This window comes from Somniosus microcephalus, chromosome 30, assembly GCF_052327205.1.
Source record: "Somniosus microcephalus isolate GS21.2 chromosome 30, FLI_Smic_1.0, whole genome shotgun sequence".
Taxonomy (NCBI): Eukaryota; Metazoa; Chordata; class Chondrichthyes; order Squaliformes; family Somniosidae; genus Somniosus; species Somniosus microcephalus.
In genome coordinates, this window is record NC_141016.1 from 24,938,816 (window position 1) to 24,966,457 (window position 27,642).

The 27,642-nt window shown below is 46.9% G+C and overlaps 1 protein-coding gene across 1 annotated transcript in view; it reads left to right on the forward strand.

The window, feature by feature from the left end:
• The first annotated feature begins 1,470 nt into the window (after positions 1 to 1,470).
• Positions 1,471 to 27,642, forward strand: part of grk5l (G protein-coupled receptor kinase 5 like) — a 241,521-nt gene continuing 215,349 nt past the window's right edge. The window contains exon 1 of the mRNA XM_085971231.1: positions 1,471 to 1,683. Within this exon, the coding sequence (XP_085827357.1) occupies positions 1,632 to 1,683 (52 nt within the window). The 5' untranslated portion in view covers positions 1,471 to 1,631. The remainder of the gene's footprint in view (positions 1,684 to 27,642) is intronic.

Below are 27,642 nucleotides of genomic sequence, written 5' to 3' on the forward strand. Positions count from 1 at the left end.
TTTGGATGATCAGCCATGATCTCATTAAATGGCGGAGCAGGCTCGAGGGGCCGAATGGCCTACTCCTGCTCCTAGTTTCTATGGTGTGGTGCCCAGAACTGCGCTCAGTACTCCAGGTGTGGTCTAACCAGGGTTTTGTATAGCTGCAGCATAACGTCTATCCCCTTGTACGCTAGTCCTCTAGATAATAAAGGCCAGCATTCCATTAGCCTTTTTGATTATTTTCTGTACCTGTACTTCTGAAAGGGTTAAATAAGAAAATAGAAGTAGGTTGTGGACACTTCAATAAAATATGAGTTCAGTTCCTTTTCTTAATATAACCGATCTGGGGTTAGATTACTTAACATGCAATCTGAAACCTTTTCCAACACACAAGCGAACCCATGGCACTAGTCGAAGAGCAGGGAAATTTTTCCCCGGTGTCCAAGCCAATATTTATCCCTCAACTAACATCACTTTTTTTTTTTTAAAAACCTCAGATGATCTGGTCATTTATCTCATTGCTGTTTGTGGGATCTTGCTGTGTGCCAATTCGCTGCTGCGTTTCCTACATCACAACAGTGGCTACACTCCCAAAAAAAAAAAAAAAAAGTACTTCATTGGCTGTAAAGTGCTTTGGAACGACCGGCGAAAGGTGCTATATAAATGCAAGTCTGTCTTTCTTCATTAAACGCCCCTAAATCACACCTTGGTCTGCCTCCCAACTCCCCGGGCAACTTCTCCTTTTGAGCGTCTCGCCTTGTTGCGCCCCTCTTTTTTTTAAAAAAAAACCCTCCTTCTGTGTCGCTGCAGTTTTTATTTTTCCTTCAAGTATTTATCCAACTCCCCTTTTGAAAGTGACTATTGAATCTGCTTCCACCAGCCAGTGCATTCTAGAGCCACAACAGCAGAGGGACTACAATTCCCAGCCAGCTTAGAGAGAGAGAGAGAGAGAGAGAGACAGAGAGGCTGGGCTTGGCTGACGGGCCAGTGACGCACGCATTGACGTCAGGGGGTGGGCGAGGCCCCGCCCCTCTTGGGGTAGTGGCCCCGCCTCCCTGCGGGGCTGGCTCCTCCTCCCCTGGGCTGTGGGCGAGCTGCTGCAGCCGCTGGAAGGCGGTGTAAGCGAAACTGGGCGAGGGGGAGATTCCAATTGGAAGGCGGTGTAGCGAAGCCGGGACAGTGGGGGAGATTCCAGCGGCGGATACATTGTATCCAGAGAGAGGGGCATCCCCAGGAGCCCCGAGCCCGGCTGCTCCTGTCCGGGGCGAGAGAGGCGCTGCATTCACAGTGCACTCCAGCATCCAGGGAGAGGGTGCATTCGGGCAAGGGCTTTCACCCCCCCCCTTTATCCCCTGACCCTCCCACCCCCCCTTTATCCCCTGACCCTCCCCCCCTTTATCCCCTGACCCTCCCTCCCTCCTTATCCCCCCCCCTCCTTTATCCCCTGACCCTCCTACCCCCCCCCTCTATCCCCCTGACCCTCCTACCCCCCCCCCTCCTTTATCCCCCTGACCCTCCTTGCACTCCCCCAGCATCCAGGGAGAGGGTGCATTTGGACGAGGGCTTCACCCTCCCCTTATCCCCCTGACCCTCCCTCAGGATTGTGACCCTCCCTCTTCCAGATAAAGCCTCTGTGACCACCCTCCTCCATGGAGCTAGAGAACATTGTCGCCAACACCGTGCTGCTGAAGGCGAGAGAAGGTAAGAGCAAGCAAAGCAGCAGTCCCTTTCCAGTGGGCACTTCAAAGTTTTAGCATTGCAATAGTGCCGGCCGAGTGCTCCCCTGCCAGGGCAATGCTGCAGTGCTGTGGGGAGGAGGGGAGGGGGTGAGAAAGTGAGATTGCACGTGGAGGGGGAGCAATAGCCCCGGTTAAAGCGGCCCTGTGTGGACCCCGGAAATATGTGTGTGGGGGAAGGAGTTGCTGCGGTTTTGGTGACAGGTCTGTGTGTGTGTGCAGCTTGGCCTTCTTCCTGTTTATGTGTCGCCTCTTGTGTTTTTTGTGGTGGGAAATGTGAAATGTGTTTTATTTTTGTGTGTGAGTAATCCAGCCAGACACCCTCTGGTGACCATCAAAGCCGAGAGAGAGATAGAGGTGCAATTGAATCAGTGCAATCGCCCCCAAACTGTGATCGATGGTCACACTAGAAGGACCAACAGGTCACACTAGAAGGACCTGTCGCAAATTGGCATTTGTGTGTGTGCGTTCGTTTGCTGTCTTTTCAGAGGAGCGGTGCTGCTGAAGTAGTGGTTGTTTTTTGGACTGTGGGCGATTGCACTTCCGTCTGAAACTCAAGGTGTGAGTTTCGAGCAAGGCGGCTATTCCCGGTCAAGAGAGTGCACAGGACGCCAGTGTGGGGCTGATCAGAGTTGGCAGGGGTTTGCAAATGTTACCCAGTGGGTTCTCCATCAGTCTCTGGTGGATTTAGATTCGTGGAGTTGACTGTTGATTAAGGATTATGTTTCATTTGTATGAGAGATTCGGTCACTCCGATCAAAACAGCTTCCTCGTCTGTGTCAGTGCTCCAGATCGACTCGTTTGTTCAGTTCTGTCGCTGTTAATCTGTTTCAAAATAAAAATACAGGAGATGAAAGATATTTGTTCAATCTCCGTTCAATATTTTGTTCATTTCGAAATAGACTTGGGAGTTTCAAAATTTGAGTTCCTTTATGGTACTTGACTCTCAGTTGTTGATGGGTATTCCAAGCTGTCTGTGTTCACTGCCTTTTGTCTAGGTATTTTTAACATCCCAAAACTCTTGATTTTTCACTCAAACGAGGTTGTACTGAGGGAGTGCTGCACTGTCGGAGGTGCTGTCTTTCGGACAAGACGTTAAACCGAGGCCCCATCTACGCTCTCGGGTGAACGTCAAAGATCCCACGGCACTATTCGGAGAGCAGCAGGGGAGTTCTCTCCGGTGTCCTGGCCAATATTTATCCCTCGACAGATAACGCTTACAAAAAAATAACATTATCTGGCAAATAACATTATCTGGCCGTTATCTCATTGCTGTTTGTGGGAGCTTGCTGTGCACAAATTGGCTGCCACGTCTCCCACATGCCAGCAGTGACCGCACTTCAAAAAGTACTTCGTTGGCTGTAAAGCGCTTTGGGACGATCTGCGGTCATGAAGGGCACTGCAGAAAGGCGAGTCTTTTCTTCACCATGTATGGTGACACTCTTCCCCATTGCAGTGTTGCAGAAGAGAAACCGTTCTTTGCAAACTCGGCTCTGCACGAGTCTTATCCATTTCACATGAAACAAATGGTAGCGTTCTCAGTAGCAGAACGTGACCGTTTGTTGTGTGAGTGGAGTATTTGTTTTCTCTCTTGAAAGCACAGTTGGTTCTTTAGTGCTCAAATGATTTTGCAACTGAAAAAGGATGTTTGTGGTAACTGCTGTTGAAGAGCGCTTCACATTCTCACTATCGGCAGTGACTAATAGAATCAAACCGCACAGAAGGAGGCCATTTGGCCCATTGTGCCTGTGCCGGCTCCTTGAAAGAGCTCTCCAATTAGTCCCACTCCCCCCAGCTCTTTCCCCGTAGCCCTGCAAATTTTTCCTCCAAGTATTTATCCAATTCCCTTTTGAAAGTTACTATTGAATCTGCTTCCACTGCCCTTTCAGGCAGCGCATTCCAGATCATCATAACTTGCTGCGTAATTTTTTTCCGCTTCATCTCTTTCCCCCCCCCCCCCCCCCCCCCCGGTCCTTTTGCCAATTATCTTAATCTGTGTCCTCTGGTTACCGACCCTCCGGCCAGTGGAAACAATTTCTTCCTATGCGCTGTCAAAAACCCGCAACATTTAAACACCTCTGTTAAGTCACCCCTTAACCTTCTCTGCTCTAAAGAGAGCAATCCCAGCTTCTCTAAGCTCCCACATAACTGAAGTCCCTTACCAGTCTAGTAAAGACATTCTGCACCAAGTGTGGTGCCCAGGATTGAACACAATACTCCAGCTGAGGCCTAACCAGTGTTTTATAAAGGTTCAGCATAACTTCCTTGCTTTTGTACGTTATACATCAATTAATAAAACCAAGGATCCCATATGCTTTTCTAACCACTTTATCAACCTGTCCTGCCGTCTTCAATGATTTGTGTACGTACACCCCCAGGTCTCCCTGTCCTGCACCCCTTTTAAAATTGTACCATTTAGTTCATATCGCCTCTCTTCATTCTTCCTTCCAAAATGGATCACTTCACACTCCTCTACGTTAAATTTCATCTGCCATGTGTCTGCCCATTTCAGCAGTCTGTCTGTGTCCTGAAGTCTGCTACTGACCTCACCATTTATGACATTTCTGAGGCGCGTGTTATCAAAGCCGCTATATAAATGCAAGTTCTTTCTTTTACTCAGTCAGGGTGTGCGCCGCCCACCGTCTGCGGGGTGTGCGCCGCCCACTGTCTACGGGTTTTTTTTTTGGGTCCTGGCATGTCACATTGGTGAATTTGTAATACAAATGATTTGGGCAGAAATTGGCCGCAGCTCGCCTCCTTGACAGCCTTCCCGCTGCGACTCTGGGCTTAAAACACCATACCCGACGCTTGCTTTGCTTCAGCTGCCGGGACTTGGGTGGGGGCGGGGGGCGGATTTATCCCTGCACCCTCCACACTGCATAGTATCCAGATTGGAACTGGGGGAGGCTTGGAGATGGGACATGAGGCTGTGACCGGGAGGAACAGTGATTGTTCAGGTAGCTTTGGGAGAAGTGCTGGGGTCCAATTTGGTTAAACCCAAGTGTCTGCTACTTTTTGTATAACTTCACAATTTAATTATTGTAAAAATTCCAAAAATGTTCAGCATGGTCCCTGAGACTTCGTTAGAAAATGGCCATGCAGGAGGGGAGCAGCATTGAGATGGCGTGTGTACAGTTCTATAATGACTGCCTGGTCAGTACACCTGTGCGAGGGCAGCAATGGGAGTTGGACAGTAGTCCTCAGAACCCTGGTCAGGAAGGGCATCATGTCAGACAACGTTCTGACTCCACATTGCTCTCCAATGAATATTGCTGGAAAGTGAGTGTGTTAAATAGAACCATAGAAGATAGGAGCAGGAGTAGGCCATTCGGCCCCTCGAGGCTGTTCCGCCATTTAATAGGATCATGGCTGATCATCCAAATTCAGTACCCTGTCCCTGCTTTCTCCCCATATCCCTTGATCCCTTTAGCCTTAAGAAATATATCTAATTCCTTCTTGAATATATTTAATGAATTGGCCTCAACTGCCTTCTGTGGTAGAGAATTCCACAGGTTCACCACTCTCTGGGTGAAGAAATGCCTCCTCATCTCAGTCCTAAATGGCTTACCCCTTATCCTTAGACTGTGACCCCTGGTTCTGGACTCCCCCGCCATCAGGAACAGCCTTCCTGCATCTAGTCTGTCGAGTCCTGTTAGAATTTTATAAGTTTCAATGAGATCCCCGCTCATTCTTCTGAACTCCAGCGAATATAAGCCCAATCGACCCAATCTCTCTTCATACGTCATTCCTGCCATCCCAGGTATCAGTCTGGTGAATCTTCGCTGCACTCCCTCCATGGCAAGAACATCCTTCCTCGGATAAGGCGACCAAAACTGCACACAATACTCAAGATGTGGTCTCACCAAGGCCCTGTACAACTGCAGCAAGACATCCTTGCTCCTGTACTCAAATCCTCTCGCTATGAAGGCCAACATACCATTTGCTTTCTTAACCGCCTGCTGCACCTGCATGCTTACCTGCAGCGACTGGTGCACAAGGACACCCAGGTCTCGTTGCACTTCCCCTTTTCCCAATCTATTGCCGTTCAGATAATAATCTGCCTTCCTGTTTTTGCCACCAAGGTGGATAACTTCGCATTTATCCACATTATACTGCATCTGCCATGCATCTGCCCAATCACCCAACCTGTCCAAATCGTACTGTGTTGTGGTTATTGGATGGGATGGAGCTCTGCTTTAATGCATAGTTGGGTACACTGCCCGTACGCATGGAAGGGGACAGAATTGTTTGTGTGTTAGTGTGGGGCGAGGCCATTTGACATCAGGGTGATGTGTGGTGGGTGACCATATGTCACAAACAGGAGGAGGCCATTCAGCCCCTCAAGCATGTTCCACCGTTCAATTAGATCATGGCTGATCTGCACCTCAACTGCACTTACCCGCCTTGGCTCCCTGACCCTCGACACCCTTAACCAACAAAAATCTATTGGTCTCGGTCTTGATTTCCACTGTTTTTTGTGTGAAAAGTCCTTCCTGAATGACCTAGCTTTAATTTGAAGATTATCGCATCTTCTGGACTGCCCCCACCAGAGGGAATCGTTTCTGTATCTGTCCTGTCCAATCGCTCTGTCAGTTTAAGCATCTCAATTAGATCGCCCCTCAACCATCTAAACTCAAAGGAATATAAACCAAGTTTATGCAACCTGCCCTTATGGTTAACCCTTTAATTCCTGGTATCATTCTGGTGAATCTACACTGCATCCCTTTTAAGACCAATATATCTTTCCTGAGGCACGACTTCCTCACTTTTGTATTCCAACTCCTTGAGATCAAGGCTACCACTTCACAAGCCCTACTCTCATGTCTGACTGTTTATTGGAACATCAAATTATGGATGATATTCTATTAGCCTTTTCTTTACTATGTGTTATACCTGTGCAAATGCTTTGTGATTTGTGTACATGGACCTTTGCTGCTCCACAGCTCCTAGTCCCTCACCATTATGAAAATATTCCAATTTTTCTTTCTTGGCTGTGAAGTGGTGCGCCGATAACAACCTGGCCCTTAACATCAAGAAAACCAAAGAAATCATTGTGGACTTCAGGAAGTCTAAAGGCGGAAGTCACACCCCCATCCACATCAATGGGGCTGTGGTGGAAAGGGTGGACAGCTTTAAGTTACTCGGAGTCCACATCACGGAAGACCTCTCCTGGTCCCTCAATACCTCCTCTCTGGTGAAGAAGGCCCAGCAGCGCCTATATTTCCTAAGGAGGCTGAAGGGATGTAACCTGTCACCCCTGATCCTCTCTAACTTTTACCGCTGCACAATAGAGAGCATCCTGACAAACTGTATCACAGTATGGTATGGCAGCTGTAGCCACTATGACCGGAAAGCCTTGCAGCGGGTAGTCAAAACTGCCCAACGTATTACCGGCACCCGGCTACCGACCATAGAGCACATATACCAGAAACGCTGTTTACGGAGGTCACGGTCCATCATCAAAGACCCTACCCACCCCAGCCACAGTCTGTTCGCCCTCCTGCCATCTGGGAGACGCTACAGATGCATTTGCACCCGTACGACCAGATTTAGGAACAGCTTCTTTCCCAGGGCTGTCATCCTACTGAACTCCACAAATAAACTCTAAAGCCTGCACATCTGCCAATGCACTTTATTATGGTTATGTTAATGTATTACAAGCCAAATGTATGTTGAATGTTTAAATGTCTTAATTTAAATGTACACTCTCGGGAGCCGCAAGCCTACATTTCGTTGTACTGCACTTCAATGACAATAAAAGTTGATTTGATTTGATTTGAAGTGGACGACTTCACACTTCCCCGCATTGAACTCCATCTGCCATAGTTTTTCCCCCATTCACTTTATTTGGCTATGGCCCTTTGTAACTCTCTGCTTCCATCCACACAGCTCACTGTGCCTCCCAACTTGGTGTCATCTGCAGCCTTGGATATACAACTCTCTATTCATAGAATCATAGAAATTTACAGCACAGAAGGAGGCCATTCGGCCCATCTTGTCCTGTGATGGCCGACAAAGAGCTATCCACCTCATCCCACTTTCCAGCGCTTGGTCCGTATCCTTGTAGGTTACAGCACTTCAAGTGCCTATCCAAGTACTTTTTAAATGTGATGAGGGTTTCTGCCTCTACCACCCTTTCAGGCAGTGAGTTCCAGACCCCCACCACCCTCTGTGAAAAAAATTCTCCTCAAATCCCCTCTAATCCTTCTACCAATTACTTTAAATCTATGCCCCCTGGTTATCGACTCTTCTGCTAAAGGAAATAGGTCCTTCCTATCCACTCTATCTAGGCCCCTCATAATTTTATACACCTCAATCAAGTCTCCCCTCAGCCGCCTCTGTTCCAAAGAAAACAGCCCCAGTCTATCCAATCTTTCCTCATAGCTAAAATTCCTCAGCCCAGGCAACATTCTGGTAAATCTCCTCTGCACCCTCTCTAGTGCGATCACATCCTTCCTGTAGTGTGGTGACCAGAACTGCACGCAGTACTCTAGCTGCGGCCTAACTAGTGTTTTATACAGTTCAAGCATAAACCTCCCTGCTTATATTCTATGCCACGGCTAATAAAGGCAAGTATCCCGTATGCCTTCTTAACCACCTTATCTACCTGTCCTGCTACCTTCAGGGATCTGTGGACATGCGCTCCAAGGTCCCTCTGATCTTCTGCACTTCTCAGTATCCTACCATTTACAGTGTGTTCCCTTGCCTTGTTAGCCCTCCCCAAATGCATTACCTCACTTCTCCAGATTGAATTCCATTTGCCACTGTTCTGCCCACCTGACCAGTCCATTGATATCTTCCTGCAGTCTATAGCTTTCTTCTTCATTGTCAACCACACGGCCAATTTTTGTATCATCTGCAAACTTCCAAATCATATTTCCTACATTCAAGTCCAAATCCTTGTTATATACCACAAAATTCCTTCATCGAAATCCGTGATGAATATGGTGAGATGCTGAGGCCAGTACAGATCGTTGGGGAACACCACTTGTCACCTGCCAATCTGAGAATGTTCCCATCACCCCTAATCTCTGCAACCAATTCCCAGCCCACATCGCAGCGTAACTTCCAATTCCATGAACTTTCATTTTGGATGATCTCTTGCAGAGCCTGAATGAATGCCTTCTGAAAGTCTATGTAGAAACATCCATAGATACTCCCCTATCTACCTGTATGTCACAGTTGTAATTTTGCACGTCTTCTATCTTTCTTCCCATGCAATGCATCATGCCAGGCCTGAACGGTGTCGGCAGTGACCTCCCTCTGTAATACCTCATTGATGTTTCGCACATGCTGTTGATCCAGTGTTGCAGGTTTATAAATTGGCCTTGTGCTAGGCATTGGGATGCTTGGAACACAGGCTACCACACCTACTGAGGAAGTGTACTAAATGCAGTACAGGAAACTTTCGATTTACCGGCACCTAAATAACCGGAAATCTTGGTTAACCGGCAAAATTCAGGAGTAGGTTCAGGTAACTTTTATTACTTGCCTTCCTCCATTTGTTGCTGTGCAAGGGTGTGGCTGCAGCTGTTGCTAAGCTACAGAGACGCTTGCAACTTGTGGCCATTGTTCTGAAGCTGTTGCTAAGCAACAGGGTTTGTTGCTTTATACGGAGCTCTCAGCTCCGTATCTTTTACTATAGCTTTCGGTTATCCGGAATTTTTGATGAACTGGCACCACGTCGGTCCCGTCCGTGCCGGATAAAAAAAAGTTTCCTGTATTAATATAACAAAAAGGGTGTAACTGGAGGTAGCTCAGGCCTCTGAGCTGTTTCTCTTGGCCCCAGTTGGTGGGCTAGAGACTGGCCTCAACTGGATATTCCCCCTTGCTTTTAGTACAGCTGGAGGTATTAGTCACTTCAAAACCTACTCCGGTCCGTATCCCTGCCCAGTGTATGGTTATCGCGCCTGTGAATGTTTTATTAAATTAAAGATACAATAAGAACGCATGCTGTTCTTGCCCTCATCAGCCTCTCCAAGGCATTCAACACCGTTGACCATTCGATCCGTTCTGCTATGTGGTCCACCACTGCGGCACAGCACACACTTTTTTTTTCCTCATGCCTGTTCCAACGCAGCCAGCAACTGCCCCACACAGTTCTACCTTTGGCCGACTCTTTGCCCTTATCGAGATGCTTGTCTCCGGTGCCTTATCCTGAGACTTTGCCCCCTCGTTCTAGACTCTCCAGCCAGGGGAAACAACCTCTCGGCATCTACCGTGTCAATCCCCCTCAGAATCTTGTGTTTCAATGAGATCACCTCTCATTCTTCTAACCTCCAGAGGCCCATTCTACTCAATCTCTCATCATAGGACAGCCCTCTCATCCCAGGATCAAAGGGAATAAAAGCTGCTTGCAGACAAGGAAGAACGAAATTAAAAAGGTGCCTTTCCATACACCTTCTGAGATGTAGTTCTGATGTCTGTCATATCTGCCTCACTTTGAACTAGATCAGGCTCGTGTCATTCCAGCTGCATTCTTGAAATATTGAACTGGATCTCCCCTGGATCCCGAGTCCTGGTGTCAGGGTTGAGAAAGAGTAGAAGTGTTAGAGGAACAAGAACTGTGCCAGCAGTCAGCTGGGTGGAGCTTGGGTCGTAAGGTACCCAAGTAGGTGGACCCAAAAGGAAATAATTTGGATAGAGTTGTGTTAGCTTCTGGATATCTTATCTGGTATATAAAGAAAGCTTGTGGCTGTGAATCTGATAACCCGATGGAAGAAGTTCTACAATATGATCTCGTCTGTGTGCTGAATTTGCCCCCATCTCCCCATCCTGAGCCACAGGGTGGACTCACAGAAGGGCAACAGCAGGAGAGACCCGAGTGCGTGCACGGAGCTTCTTTACAGTTGAGTTTACAAATCTGAGTCTGATGGCCAAGCTTTCCTGATGTCGGGGGGGCAGGTGGAGGCTGGTCAGCCCTGTTCAATCAGCATTGCTGGAGGGAATGCAATGGATGTTGTCTACATGGATTTTCGGAAGGCGTTTGACAAAGTACCACATAGAAGGCTGGTTAACAAAATTGAGGCTCATGGAATAGATGGGTCAGTGGCAGCTTGGATAAGGAATTGGCTTAAGGACAGAAAACAGCAAGTTGTGGTAAATGGCTGTTTTTCACACTGGAGGATGGTAGACAGTGGAGTTCCCCAAGGGTCAGTGCTGGGGCCACTGCTTTTTCTGATATATATAAATGACCTGGATATTGGAATACAGAGTAGAATTTCTAAATTTGCCAATGACACCAAACTTGGGGTGTGGCAAACAGTGATGATGATCTTAATCGACTTCAACAGGACGCAGAATGGCAGACAAGTGGCAGATGGAATTTAATACAGAGAAGTTTGTGGCGATGCATTTTGGAAGAAGGAACAGGGAGAGGCAATATACACTTAATGGCACAGTTTTGAAGAGTGTGCAGGGACAGGGGGACCTGGGAGTTAATGTGCATAGGGCCCTGAAGGTGGCAGGACATATTGAGAGAGTGGTTGGCAAAGCATATCGGATCTTGGATTTCATAAATAGAGGTATTGAGTACAAATGTAGAGAAGTTATGCTGAGCCTTTATAAAGCCCTGGTTAGGCCACAACTGGAGTATTGCGTCCAGTTCTGGTCACCACACTCTAGGAAAGATGTGAAAGCCTTTGAGAGGGTGCAGAGGAGATGTACTAGAATGGTTCCAGGGATGGGTGATCTTAGCTACAAGGACAGGTTGGAGAAGCTGGATTTGTTTTCATTAGAGCAAAGGAGGTTGAGGGGTGATTTGATAGAGGTGTACAAGATTATGATGGGTTTGGATAGGCTAGACAGGGAAAGGTTGTTCCCACTAGTTGATGGTACAAGGACTAGGGGACACAGATTTAAGGATTTGGGCAAGAGATACAGGGGGGATGTGAGGAAAAACGTTTGTACACAGCGAGTGGTGAGGACCTGGAACTCACTGCCGACGGAAGTGGTGGAAGCGGAGACACTCAATGCTTTCAAGGGGAGACTGGATAGGCACTTGAGGGAAATAAACTTGCAGTGCTACGGGGATAGAGCGGGGGAATGGGACTGACTGGATTGCTCTACAGAGAGCTGGCACGGACTCGATGGGCCAAATGTGCCTCTATGACTATGTGCTTGGACTGGGAGATCTACCCAGCCACACCAATGGCGGAAGTGGTGCCAAAGATCAGTGATCCTGTGGTTTAGTACATAGTGTCTTGATCTCTGGATCCTCGTTTGATTATTAACCAAGCTTGGTTCAAAATGTCTTGTCAGTTCCTAACTGTTCTCGGGTTCTTCACACGAAGAGCTCAGATGGTTTCTAATAGTCCTCATTGCTCACCATCAGTAGAGTTACCATCCTGTTTTATGGTCATGTTAAAGCCTCCAGCACAAGCTCCTGTCCTGGTGTGCTGTCGTAATGTATTTGCATCACTGAGGATTGCCTTATTCTTTTCCCAATTTTCTTCCCTCATCGCGTGAGGGTGCTGACTTTTGCTGGGGTACAGTTCGAGATGCTGGCAGACCACTGGTGTGTTTGGCCAAGTGTATATCTGGGCTGAACAGTGCATGTCAGCAAGCTATTTCTCTGTAGTGGGCAGTGGTGCTGAGATCTATCTTTTTTTATTTGTTCATGGGATGTGGGCGTCGTTGGCAAGGCCAGCATTTATTGCCCATCTCTAATTGCCCTCGAGAAGGTGGTGGTGAGCCGCCGCCTTGAAACTGCTGCAGTCCGTGTGGTGAAGGTGCTCCCACAGTGCTGTTAGGGAGGGAGTTCCAGGATTTTGACCCAGCGACGATGATGAGGAACGGCGATATATTTCCAAGTCAGGATGGTGTGTGTGACTTGGAGGGGAACTTGGAGGTGGTGGTGTTCCCATGCGTCTGCTGCCCTTGTCCTTCTAGGTGGAAGAGGCCGCGGGTTTGGGAGGTGCTGCCGAAGAAGCCTTGGCGCGTTGCTGCAGTGCATCTTGTAGATGGTACACACTGCAGCCACGGTGCACCGGTGGTGGAGGGAGTGAATGTTTAAGGTGGTGGATGGGGTGCCAATCAAGCAGGCTGCTTTGTCCTGGATGGTGTCAAGCTTCTTGAACGTTGTTGGAGTTGCTGATGACCACTTTTGCATGCTTCCAATAGGGATCAGGAGCAGTAACCCTGGCTGATTTTCCTGTCTCTTGCCCATGGGCCTTTCGAGCAGTAAAAGTGCCGGAACTGCTGTTCTGTCTGAAATCTGCTAACTCTGGGCAGACCAGGATTGGGACCTGGGGCATTGTCTGCTTGTAGTATTATCTTGTTGCTACTCGTTTACAAATGTGTCTTTGCAGTCTCGTACTCAATTAGATGTCCATGCTGTTCATGAATTGAAGTATTAAGCTCTATGCATAAGCACTTAAGGAAGTTTAACGTCTTGAAATTAAATCATGTGTTGCACAGTATTGATGGAGCAGTGGTTTGCCCAGAGTTAGTGGAAATAAGGTAGAAAAATAATTTCTCCAGGATGTTCCACAGCTTGGTGTGCTGGCTGGTCTGTTTGATCACAGATCGTGTTCCTACCAAGAATGTGGGGTATTTGTTTTCACTGCTGCTGGCAGTCACTTCGCTGGTAATGTGTGCATGGTCTTTGAGGGAACTCTGCCCACGATAGGATGCTACGGCATCTGTTTTTTGCGCAACCTTTTTGAAATTCCACTGCTAATGTTAGGCACGTTAACCATTTCTGCTGGGACCCAATGCCAAGTGTTGTGTCTGGGTTTTTGAGAACAGGGAGGGTCTGAGGCTGGCTGGGTAAGAACATAAGAAGTGGGAGCAGGAGTAGGCCATTCGGCCCTTCGAGCCTGCTCTACCATTCAATGAGATCACGGCTGATCTTCTGCCTCAATTCCATTCACCGGCCCTATCGCCATATCCCTTGATGCCCTTACTAGTCAGAAATCTATCGACTACTGTTTTGAATATACCCAATGACTGAGCCTCCACAGCCCTCTGGGGTAGAGAATTCCAAAGATTCACCACCCTCTGTGTGAAGAAACTGCTTCTCATCTCAGTCCTGAATGGCCTACCCTTTATCTTGAGGCTGTGGCCCCTGGTTGACCTACGAAGAGAGATTAAATAGTTTGGGCTTGTACTCACTGGAGTTTAGAAGATTGAGAGGGGATCTCATCGAAACATATAAAATTATGGCAGGCCTGGACAGGCTGAATTCAGAGAGAATGTTTCCAATGGCCGGGGAGCACAGAACCAGGGGCCACAGTCTAAAAATAGCGGGCAAATCATTTAAAACAGAGATGAGGAAGAATTTCTTCACTCAAAGAGTGGTGAGCCTGTGGAATTCCCTGCCACAGAGGGCTGTGAAGGCTAATTCAATAAATATTTTCAAGAGAGAATTGGATATATTTCTGATGGCTAAGGGGATTAAGGGTTACGGAGAAAAGGCGGGGACGGGGTACTGAACTGGTAAGATCAGCTATGATCTCAGACGAAGATCAGCCATGATCTCATTGAATGGCGGAGCAGGCTCGAAGGGCCGAATGGCCTACTCCTGTTCCTATCTCTATGTTTCTATGTAGACTCCCCAGCCAAGGGAAACATTCTCCCAGCATCCATCCTATCAAGCCCTGTAATAATTTTGTATCCTTCAATGATATCCCCTCTCATCTGAATTCAAGAGAATATAGGCCTAGTTTACTCAATCTCTTCTCATACGACAGTCCCGCTATCCCAGGAATCAGTCTGGTGAACCTTCGTTGCACTCCCTCTATGGCAAGTATATCCTTCCTTAGGTAAGGAGACCAAAATTGTACACAGTACTCCAGGTGTGGTCTCACCAAGGCCCTATATAATTGGAGTAAGACTTCTTTACTCAAATCCTCTTGTAATGAAGGCCAACATACCATTTGCCTTCCAGAGAAAGCCATGAGGTGGCGTTTCCATGGGTTAAACAAGCTATTAAAGAGTGAACGAGCTGGAAGTAGACCGGAGACCCATCAGCATTGAGAAGAGAAGACCGCTTCACGTCTTGGGGTTGGAGAGACCCTTGCTATGTTGGTTTAAGTGGGGTATTGGTGTCACCACCTCCTGACGCTTGCCTCTCAGCAGCAACCCCAGAGCAAACTTAGCAAATCCCTTTAAGCCAAGGTCGTCATGGAGACCCTTTTTTTTTTTTAACCCTCTCCTCTTGGCAAAACTGGCGACTTTATTCTAGGGTTACCATCGTCTTTCCCTGTCCCAAACAAATACATTTCAACCCCTTGAGAGTAACCTGTAATGATATGGGTATTGATGTAGCATTTCAGATCGGAGACCAGCCAAATGGAGAAAGAAGAAAGACTTGCATTTATATAGCGCCTTTCATGACCACCAGATGTCTCGAAGTGCTTTACAGCCAATGAAGTACTTTTTGAAGTGGAGTCGCTGTTGGAATGCGGGAAACGCGGCAGCCAATTTGCACACAGCAAGCTCCCACAAACAGCAATGTGACAATGACCCGATAATCTGTTTTTGTTATGTTGATTGAGGGATAAATACTGGCCAGGACACCGGGGATAACTCCCCTGCTCTTCTTCAAAATAGTGCCATGGGATCTTTTACGTCCACCTGAGAGAGCAGACGGGGCCTCGGTTTAACATCTCATCTGAAAGACGGTACCTCCGACAGTGCAGCACTCCCTCAGCACACACTGGAGTGTCAGCCTGGATTTTTGTGCTCAAGTCTCTGGAGTGGGTCTTGAACCCACGGAACCTTCTGTCTCAGAGGCGAGGGTGCTACCCACTGAGCCACAGCTGACACTTGAAGCATAACTCAATTGATTGTTCTGTGGATAGATGTGCCCTACGATGTGGTACAGAGCCTTGGAGGCCAGGAAGGCTCCAGATTTGAACCCCGGTTTTCCTACATTCCCTAAGTTGCCATTTTTGGAAGACTAGTGCTTCTCTAGTGTTGCTTTCTGATTGAGAATAGGCAGATCCATTGTTTGTAGGCATGCTGCGTTAAGAGCATAAGAAATCGGAGCAGGAGTAGGCCATTCGGCCCTTCGAGCCTGCTCCGCCATTCAATAAGATCACGGCTGATCTTCTACCTCCTCTCCACTTTCCTGCACTATCCCCATATCCCTGATGTCAAAATTGACCCCCTTTTTCAATCTAAGCATTATATTTGGTTAGCTCCGATACAACTGATAGCATCATCCAGTATAACCCGAAACTGGTGGACACCAACCAGTGGCAGGAGTGATGAAGCAGTTTGGCGGAGGTTTAATTGCCTTTGTTGTTCTGATGCTTCCTTCACTTCACAATTCTGGTTTAACAATGGATAGTCGTGGCGTTAGACCCAGTAACCAAATGAGTTGAAACATAGAAAAATGGAGCAGGAGTAGGCCATTCGAGCCTGCTCCGCCATTCAATATGATCATGGCTGATCCTCGCTCTCAATACCATATTCCCGCTCTCTCCCCATACCCCTTGATGACTTTTGTGTCTAGATGATGCCTTTTGTGTCTGGAGTTGGTCAGAAGTGGAGCTGGTGGCAGCTCACAGGACCTATGGAAAGGAGATATTTGCAGCTGGCAGAAGAGTGAGGTTGAGTTCTTTATATTAACAGGGGCGGGTGACACCAGGACAACCACGTGTTTGACCTTGGCTCCCTCTACTAATGTAAGAGGACCTCTAGATCCCTAGATTTTGAATTCCAATATGTGATTGGTAGCGCAAAAGGAATTTGATTGGAGCCAATCAGCATGTTCTATAAACTCATCTGGGGAGGTGCTAATCAGCTTCCTAGAAATAATGGTAAATGACCCCATAAAACTTGGATCAGAAGGCTTTTTTGATCCCACAATTGGAAGGTCCTAAAGCAAGTTAGCAAATCCCCATGTTTGTAATGCGCACCTAACGAGGAATGACCAGTTGGATGAGAGTAGGCTGCGAGCACCTATGGAACTGTGCCACAGTTGCCTTCGCGCAAGGGAGAGCGAAAGTTGGGGAGGGAAAATTTTTCTGTGTGGGTAGCGCAGTTGAAGGGGGAAAAATGCCAATTTGGGGGGACATAGCACACGGCTGCCCAACTTGCCTGGGTGTCACCGTGCGAGATGGAACAGGAGTCTGTTACCGAGCAAACGGATGCGGAGAAAGTTGACCGCTATCTGGCCTGACTCGAACCTGCTGACGAAGTTTGAGAATAGAATTGATCTGAATGAGAATCGGAAGTGAGGTGGCTGATTACTGCACTCAAACAAGCTGGACCACAGCAATGCTTAGAAGAACTTTATATGTTTAATGGAGAAAAATTTCTCTTTAGATATTTTTATGAAATCCAATTATAAAAAAACACTCTTTTTCCAAACTCCGGATTACAGTAACCGACCTTTAAGTTGGTAGTGCTACAGATCTGAGCACCTTGTCTAGCAGGAGTAGAATTGGCCAGAGCCTGCTTATAACTAGTACGTTGCAAGTTTTTGCATGGTATATTTCCTGTGGCACGGCAATTAACCAAATGAACCCTTGTTTTCGTACACCGTTGATCAAAGGCAAACATTGGCTGGATTACAGAGCTCGCCTTATCTCCTTTAACCCTTGGCAGCACTGAAAAAAAAAACCTTTGAGGTTTTGAAAAATCCGTGCCAGTTATGTTCTGTGAATTTTGCTGTGGTGGGTCGGATGTTGCACTTTACGTTCTGCTAATTGTATTTATATCTCTGCTGCGTGCACTGTTCAGTTGTCTCATTTTGCTGTTTGTGGGAGTTTGCTGTGCGCTAATTGGCTACCGTCTTCGCCAGTGCTCCACCAGCGTCTACACTTATTTTTTCCCAAATTCGTTGGTTCTGGAGCACTTTGAGACTTCGAAGGTTACTTTGAGAGGGTGAGATGAAGGTAGGATGGGCGGCGGCTCGGACCAGTTGGGCCAAATGGCCTGTTCCTGTGCTGTACATTCTGTGTAACTCCAGAATTGAAAAATCTTTACAAGAATGTTGCACTTAAAAATACTGAATGCACTTCAGCACTGCAGTGGCCCCAAGACCTGGGAGCTGGTTATATGGCTGTCCTCTCCGCTGGTTTTAGGGTGAGGAGCTCCAAAAAAAACATATTAACTGGTTTCATAATTGGCCTCATACCATTAATTCGTGCTGGTAAGTGCATGCCTGTGGACACCAGGCAAGGACAGAAGTAGACTCGGCCACGATTCCCCCACCCCCCCATGGTCGAATACCCCGCTGATGCATATCCAGGCTCACGCATGAAGAATGACCATTGGGAAAGATGCCAGAGAATAGCTGGTGCCCAGGGAAGTGTACCTGATGAGTCACTGCCTTCAGGAGAGATGGAGAGGGGAGGAAAAAAGACTGGTACTTGAAACATTGATTGGTACGAGAAACCAAAAATAAAGCCTAGAAATTAACTGTTGGTGACATGGCAGTCCACACATTCTTAACATGCTCCTCTGTTCATTGTTTAATTGGACCCCTTTGAAATAAGTGTCAGCTGTGGCTCAGTGGGCAGCACTCTCGCCTCTGAATCAGAAGGTTGTGGTTTCAAGCCCCATTGCAGAGACTTGAGCACATAAAGCTAGGCGGACGGTCTAGTGAGGGAGTGGTGGACTGTAGGAGGTGCCATCGTTCGGATGAGACGTTAAACCGAGGCCCCGGCAGCCCCCTCGGGTGGAAAAGACGCAAAAGATTCCCTGGCACTACATCGAAGAAGAGCTGGTGAGTAATCCCCGGTGTCCAGGCCGATATTTATCCCTCAATCAGCAATCACTAAAACAGATTGTCAGGTCATTATCACATTGCTGCTTGTGGGAGCTTGCTGTGCGCAAATTGGCTGCCGCGTTTCCTACATTACAACAGTGACTACACTTCAAAAAGTACTTCATTGGTGGTTGAGCGCTTTGGGACGCCCCAAGGTCGTGAAAGGCGCTATAGAAATGCAAGTCTTTCTTTAACCGACTTTATACCTCCATTAAAACAGCAGACCGTTAGGTAGGATTGATTGGGGATTGTCCCTCAAAGGGTTGACGGTGGATAGGCAATGACAAACATTAAAAGACCGCATGGATGAACTACAGAATTTGTTCATCCCAGTTTGGCATAAAAATAAAACAAAAAAGGTGACTCAACCGTGGCTGACAAGGGAAATTAGGGATAGCATAAGATCCAAGGAGAGGACATATAAATTGGCCAGAAAAAGCAGTAAACCTGAGGATTGGGAGCAGTTTAGGATTCAACAAAGGAGGATAAAGGGATTAATTAAGAAGGGGAAAATTGAATATGAGAGTAAGCTTGCAGGGAACATAAAAACTGACTGTAAAAGCTTTTATAGATATGTGAAGAGAAAAAGATTGGTGAAGTCAAGCGTGGGTCCCTTGCAGTCAGAATCAGGGGAATTTATAATGGGGAACAAAGAAATGGCAGACCAATTGAATACATATTTTGGTTCTGTCTTCACAAAGGAGGACACAAATAAATCCCCAGGGCCTGATAATCTACATCCTAGGGTACTTAAGGAAGTGGCCCTAGAAATAGTAGATGCATTGCTGATCATCTTCCAACATTCGATGGAATCTGGAACAGTACCCATGGATTGGAGGGTAGCTATTCAAAAAAGGTGGTAGAGAGAAAACGGGGAATTACAGACCTGACATCGGTGGTGGAAAATGCTAGAGTCCATTATAAAAGATGTAATAGCAGAGCACTTGGAAAACAGTGACGGGATCGGACAAAGTCAACATGGATTTACAAAAGGTAAATCGTGCTTGACTAATCTACTGGAATTTTTTGAGGATGTAACTGATAAAATAGATAAGGGAGAACCAGTGGATGTGGTGTATTTGGACTTTCAGAAGGCTTTTGATAAGGTCCCGCATAAGAGATTAGCGTGTAAAGTTAAGGCACATGGGATTGGGGGCAAGGTATTGACCTGGATAGAGAACTGGTTGGCAGATGGAAAGCAAAGACTTGGAATAAACGGGTCTTTTTCCGAGTGGCAGGCAGTGACTAGTGGGGTACCGCAGGGATTGGTCCTTGGACCCCAGCTATTCACAATATATATTAATGATTTAGACAAGGGAACTAGATGTAATATTTCCAAATTTGCAGACGACACAAAGCTGGGTGGGCGTGTGCTGTGAGGAGGATGCCGAGAAACTCCAGGATGATTTGGACAGGTTGGGTGATTGGGCAAAAGCATGGCAGATGCAATATAATGTGGATAAATGTGAGGTTATCTACTTTGGTGGCAAAAACAGGAAGGCAGATTATTATCTGAATGGCAATAGATTGGGAGAAGGAGAAGTGCAACGAGACCTGGGTGTCCTTGTGCACCAGTCGCTGAAGGTAAGCATGCAGGTGCAGCAGGTGGTTAAGAAGGTAAATGGTATGTTGGTCTTCGTAGCGAGAGGGTTTGAGTACAGGATCAAGGATGTCTTGCTGCAGTTGTACAGGGCCTTGGTGAGGCCACACCTTGAGTATTGTGTGCAGTTTTGGTCGCCTTATCTGAGGAAGGATGTTCTTGCCATGGAGGGAGTTCAGCGAAGATTCACCAGGCTGATATCTGAGATGGCAGGAATGACGTATGAGGAGAGATTGTGTCGATTGGGCTTGTATTCGCTGGAATTTAGAAGAACTAGAGGGGATCTCATTGAAACTTATAAAATTCTGACAGGACTGGACAGACTAGATGCAGGAAGGATGTTCCCGATGGTCGGGGAGTCCAGAACCAGGGGTCACAGTCTAAGGATAAGGGGTAGGCCATTTAGGACAGAAATGAGGAGGAATTTCTTCACCCAGAGAGTGGTGAACCTGTGGAATTCTCTACCACAGAAGGCAGTAGAAGCCAATTCAGTAAATATATTCAAGAAGGAGTTGGATATATTTCTTAAGGCTAAAGGGATCCAGGGGTATGGGGAGAAAGCAGGGACCGGGTACTGAAATTGGATGATCAGCCATGATCGCATTGAATGGCGGAGCAGGCTCGAAGGGCCGAATGGCCTACTCCTGCTCCTATCTTCTATGTTTCTATGACAGAGGAATGTCATCTTGCATTAAACACTCAGCTGCAATAGTCATTCCTGGGCTGTATTTCCAAGCCTGATTGTCACAGTTGCCGAGATGGAAAGCTGCATCGAGTGCTCTGGAATCAACAGAACCTGGGGAGTGAGGGGTTAATCTGAACGAGCAGAGGAGCAACAGAGATGTATTAAATGCGCTGACCTTCCCTAACTCTAAATCTTGATTTCCAGCAAGAAACTGCAGTATGATTGAAGCCGCTTTTGTGTATATTTGCAAAGCTGATGATACCCGAAGTACGTCAGTCGCACAGGCAATGTGATGGCCATTCTCGTCCCCTCTTGGAGTGACTTAAAAAGGGAGAATCTTTTTATGCCTTTTATTTTAACATTTCTGTATTTTAACAGTACTTTGAACAGCCCTGCTTCTAAAGCTCCCCCCCACCCCCCCCCCCCCCCACGAGAAGAATTCAATATTGCCCCCCACCCCCCCCCCCCCCCAAAAAGTGTTTATTATGCATTTCAACACTTTGCTTCCTTCGGTCGCATTTAGTCGAGATGTCTGTTTCTCTCAATTCATGGCGTTGCTCACCGACCATGTCCGAAAAAGAGGCTTAAAAGAAGCAACTGTAAACCTGAAATGAAAACAGGAAATGCCGGAAATACACGGCCGATCTGTCAGCATCTGTAAAGAGAACGAAAGGGTCATTGATGTTTCAGGGAGAGAGGCAGAGTTTGGACAAGAGGTCTCTATATTTACCCTGGTCAAAAATTGACACGCTGTGTATTTCAGCATTTTCTGGTTTTATTTCACTTCAGCAAGCTGTCGGGTATCCTGCATGTGGCCCATTCATAGATCGTTTTCAGAATATGCGATGACCTCTAAGACAATCAAGTTACATGATAAATAGAGAGCACTAGAAAGAAAGACTTGCATCTTCCATGACCTCCGGACACCCCAACGCGCTTTACAGCCAATGAAGTACCTTTGAAGTGGAGTCACTGTTGTGATGGCGGAAACGCAGCAGCCAATTTGCCCACCGCAAGCTCCCACAAACAGCAATGTGATAATAACCAGCTCATCTGTTTTTTTTAGTGATGTTGATTGAGGGATAAATATTGGTCAGGACACCGGGGAGAACTCGTCTTTGAATAGTGCCATGGGATCTTTTACGTTTATTATGTCCGTGTATAATTGAGACACGGACAGCAGGAGTTGACTTAAACAAGTCTTTACTGAATGGAGTCAATCGGGAAACTGAAACTACAGAGGCTTGCTAGTGCCTTTTATACAGGGGTGGTCACTGCCGGTACTGCAGTCTGAGACCAGTTATTCCCTTAAAGGTACATACACAACAATTCCCCCTTTTAGATAAACAGTACATAACATTCATTTAACAACTAAATGATAACTAATTACAATCACAATTACGGTTGCTAGATACATTGGTTGAGGTTAAGCAATTATAAGTTCAGTCTTTGAGGAGGCTTCCTGATTCTGTCTGGATAACGCCTCTTTGGAGTATCAGGTTCTTCTGGCAAGGTTGAGTCTGGATCCATGTCGTTGTTTGGTTCATCTGCTTCCAATATCACCGATTCTGCGGTAGCTGCAATTGGTACGTCGATTTCCTTGCCAGGTGTATGAGATCGTGGTGTGGAGTTGATGTTTTCTAGTGACTCTAGAATCTGGTCAGCATGGTGTCTTACAATGCTCTCTCCAATGTCCACGGTATACTCTCTCCAACGTCCACGGTATACATGAGAGGTCCTTGCCGTGTACAAATCGTTCCTGGCTGCCATTTCTCAGTGCGGTAGTCCCGGGCCAAAACTGGTTGACCTATCTTAAAACTCCTGGTCGGCCTTTCATTCATATTCTGAAACTGCCTGTTCTCCACATCTCTTCGGACGTTTGGCTTAACCAAATCCAAGCGGCATCGTAGTCTTCGATTGAAGAACATCATGGCTGGAGTTTGGTTGGTAACCGCATGTGTCGCATTCCGGTAGGCAAACAAGAAGTTGTCCACCTTGTGTTGTAGGGGTATATCTTCATTACACATTGCCTTGATAGCCTTCTTGAATGTTTGAACAAACCTCTCGGCCAATCCATTAGTGGCTGGATGATATGGGGCAGATGTGTAATGCTTAACACCATTGTTCTTTAAGCACCTCCGGAACTCTTCAGGCACAAACTGTGGTCCATTGTCAGAGCAAATCTGTTCAGGCAGCCCATTCCTGGCGAATATGGTTCGTAAAACTGTGATAGTTTTTTCTGTGGTGGTTGAGGACATTTTTATTACCTCTGGCCACTTTACGATATCTGTTTCTTAAAAAACTCGCACTTGGGGTGGTTGGCTCGTAGCCCATGTTCCCGTAGTCTAGTGAGCACTTGTTCTAGGTTGTTAAGGTGTTCACTGTCATCTTCACCTGTTACAAGGATGTCGTCCAAGTAACAGAGTCCCCGGAATCCCTTGCAGGACTTGTTCCATCGCTCTTTGCCATATCGCTGGAGCCGATGCTACTCCGAATACCAATTGATGATACTGGTAAAGACCTTTGTGAGTGTTTATCATGAGATACTTCCTAGAGGATTCTTCAACCTCCATCTGCAAATATGCTTGTGCTAGGTCAATTTTTGTAAAGCGCTTCCCTCCAGATAGTGAGGCGAAGATGTCTTCTATCCTTGGAAGAGGATATTGTACTGTGTGAAGGACTGGGTTCACCGTCACCTTGAAGTCCCCACAGATGCGAACCTTCCTTGGCTCCTCAGACTTATTGCTTAACGTTTTCTTCATGACCGGAACGATGGGTGTCACCCACTCGCTCCAGTCGACCCTAGACAACACGCCTGCCTTCTCCAGATTCTCCAGCTCTGCCTCGACGGCTGGGCGAATTGCATATGGTACCGGTCTTGCTTTGAAAAACTTGGGAACTGCATTCTCTTCTATTTTTATCGAGGCGGTTACGCCTTTAAGCGTGCCCAGTTCTTGTTGAAATACCTCTTTGGCGTTAGCTAAGATTGTTGACAATCGTCCAGGAGTGACGTCTTCATCTTTTTTACCATCCACCGTCATTGCATGAATGGAGTGCCAATCTAAGCTTATCTTCCTGATCCATTCACGTCCCAATAACGGTGGTCCACCATTTTGCAGTATGTAGCGATACAATTTCCGTATTTTCTTGCCGTTGTATTCGACAGGCACCCTTATTTTTCCTCTGGGGTATACTTTTTGCCCCGTATACGTCGTCAAGACGATGGATGTCTCTCTCAAGGGTATGTGTGAGAATAGCCGCTCGTAGTCTCGTCGATTCATGACGGTTAGCGCTGATCCTGTATCCAATTCCATTTTAACTTGGGACCCTGCTATCGTGAGGGTGACCCAAATGGTTCGGTGATCCTCTTTTGCGATTACATTGTGAAGTTTGAGACAGCTTAGTCTCCTGTTCCCGGATTCACTATCGCTCATCTGGTCTTTGGAACTACTGTCCGTCATCTTTTGTACTTTCTTGTACGGTCCCTTGGTAGCCTTTTTGTTGTCGCTGGTCTTCTTCCCAGACCTGCAAACTCGTGCAATGTGTCCCATCTTTCCGCATTGCCTGCATATTTTGTCCTTGGACCAGCAGCCCTTCTGGTCATGGTTAGTTCTGCCGCAGCGATTAACATTTTGCAAATCCCCATGTCATTTCGTGGGTGCCGTATTCCTGTGGCTTTTGTTGTATTCCCGCAGCTCCCCTGGCTGCTGCTCCGTACGATACTGCCACGCTGAAAGCCTTATCTAGCGTCAGCTCTTTCTCTGAGAGTAACTTTTTCTGGGTTCCTTCATTCAGGAGTCCACAGACAAATTTGTCCCGTAGGGTATCTGCCAGTCCTGCTCCGAACTGGCAGTGCTTTGATAGCTTGCGTAGTTCCGTAAGGTACTCAGCATTGCTCTCATCTTTATGCTGAGTTCTCCTGTGGAATTTAAATCTTTCTGCTATCAGCAGCAGTGCAGGGTTTAGGTGTTCCTGTAGGACAGCAACAATTTTGTTAAAACTCTTTGCCTTCGGTTTGGCTGGAGTAATCAGGTCCCGCAATAGGCCGTACGTTCTAGCGCCCATTAAGTTTAGCAATACCGATGCCTTTTTCTCATCGGCTATTTCGTTTGCCTCGCAATATACCTCGACTCTTTCCACATACGTGGTCCAGTCCTCTATTGTATTATCAAAGGCAGTGATACAGCCAGTCTTCAGCATCTTGAAAATCTAAAATGGCGCCTCCCGCGGTTTCCTGCGCATTTAATATTTCTTTTTTTTATTATTTTCCTGTCGTGGAACAACCCTGTGGGACTCTTGCCTCCCTCTTCTCGGGTCCGTAAGCTGCCCGGCTTCGTAGCACCGGCCACGCCCTGTGTGCTCCACCCTCTCTCCTCTTCCCGACAACGCTGCTCGGCCCCGTTGCAAGCCACCCGCTCGAGTTCTCGACCGCCGCAGCCCAGGAAGGATCAGTGTACTACCTGCCACCAGCCCGATTAGCTGAAGCACCGTCGACAGGAACCAGGCCCCGCACTCGACAGCTTCTCCAGCAATCTTCAACTCCGCTGACTCAGGCGGATGCCCACGGTCGACGCCCATTTCTACTGCTTTCTTCCTTCTGGCCTCGACCTCTGCTCACTTCGCTTCAGGAATGGATCCCAGGAGGTGGTGCAGACTGTAGGTAAGTTCGTATCTGCTCGTCGCCAATATTATGTCAGTGTATAATTGAGACACGGACAGCAGGAGTTGATTTAAACAAGTCTTTACTGAATGGAGTCAATCGGGAAACTGAAACTACAGAGGCTTGCTAGCGCCTTTTATACAGGGGTGGTCACTGCCGGTACTGCAGTCTGAGACCAGTTATTCCCTTAAAGGTACATACACAACAACGTTCACCTGAGCGAGCAGACGGGGCCTCGGTTTAACATCTCATCTGAAGGACGGCACCTCCGACAGTGCGGCACTCCCTCGGCACCGCACTGGGAGTGTCAGCCTGGATTTTGTGCGCAAGTCTCTGGAGCGGGACTTGAACCCACAACCTTCTGACTCGAAGGCGAGCGTGCTACCCACTGAGCCACTGGCTGACACTAACCCAACACTTTGGATCTCAATGAACTCTTCCAACATCTCAGTCACTGGGAAACCAGTTTCCAGATACAGATGTGGGAGGGACCGTTTTGCTTCAATTCACACCACCGATACTGGCAAGGCGTGTTTACATCAAGTAAATGGGACCCTTTGAGTCTTAAGCATTCGGGAAGCTCTGCTGTTGATCCAAAGTCGAAATGAAAAACTGTTATCAGATTTGTAACGATTTTCGAGAGATGTGAACAGCGCAGTGTCTCAGCTTGGGGAAATGAGTCCGACACATGCGAGTACCATGGTTGCTTGACCCGATGGTTAACTTGATGTTTTGTCTCCTTGTTTTTATTTGTTGCTGAATTTGTCTGCAGTTATTTTCTTTGGAGGCTCTCGTGATTTCCCAAGCTTTTTGGCACTCTTGACAGTTGATTGTTTTGGCAGCTGTTTTAATGCATGTTCTTTTCTGGTGCTTTTACTGCTGTTTTTTTCTAGTTTAAATGCTGGATAGTTTGAGTATTGTGTCACTTCTTTCTAGTTGCTTTGAGTTGGAGAGTATTGAAAGCTATTTTTATATTGGAAAGAAAGACAACTGTTGTAGACCATTTACGGCCAATTTAAAATCTTTGAGGATCGTTTCCCAACTCGTTTTACTCCCAACTTTTGTTTGTTTTGTTCCCTCTCAAGTAGAGGATGTAACCGTTTGGGATAGGAACACTTCTGACCTTTTTTTTAAAAACGCTTTTGACCCAGTGTCGGCATCAAGAACTTCCAGGTCAGTTAGCACAGGCCAGGTGCAGAGCGTATGCTGTACCCTGTCCCAGCAATGCCCCTTGACCCTCAAACCTCAAGTTCTAATGGTCTGACCATCTCATTTCCCACACCAGCCATCCTTTGGGCCTCTCTTGAGCGCGGCTGTGAGCATTTTACCCGGCAGAATTTTGCTGACGCAAGAAATGGGTTGAAACTTGGATATTTTGCTTCAGACCCATCCAGCTTGCAAAGCGAGGAGATTTCCATCCCATTCGTCTGTCCCGAGTGGTGAAATCATTGGTGTGCTTACTGGACTATTTACCTTTTTTGAAGGTTAGTTCAGAGCATGGACTTCCAGCGGAGATTGAGTGTGCAGTCAGCTAAAGGATTCAAAAATGATGGAACCATGGCAGGAGGGAGAAGAAAACCAGCGTGTTCAGGGCCCGTACATGCAAGGAAACAACACTGAGCTTGCTTGGACCCTTCCTCTACCATTACATAGAATTACATAGAATATACAGCACAGAAACAGGCCATCCCACCAATTAGTCTGTGCTGTTGTTCATACTCCACACGAGTCTCCTCCCATTCCATCTACCTCATCTTAGCCTAACAGCATACCTTTTCTCTCATGTACTCATCTAGTTTCCTTTTGTAAGTATCTAAGCTATTTGCCTCAACCACTTCCTGTGGTAGCGAGTTCCACATTCCAACCTCTCTCTGAATAAAGACATTTCTCCTTATTTCCCTATTGGATTTATCAGTTACTATCTGGTATTTATGGCCCCCAGTTTTGCATTCTCCCACAAGTGGAAACATTCCCTCCACATCTACCCTGTCCAACCCATTAATGATTGTAAAGACCTCTATCAGGTCATCTCGAAGCCCAAACCTGTTCAATCTTTCCCAATAGCTGTAATCTCTCAGTTCTGGTACCATCCTTGTGAATCTTTTTTGCACTTTCTCCAGTGCTTCTGTGTCCTTTTTATAGTATGAAGACCAGAGCTGTATGCTTAAGTGTGGCCCGACCAGGGTAATACAAATTTAACAGAACTTCACTATTTTTGAATCCTATACCCCCTAGACCTAAATCCCAGTGCTTTGA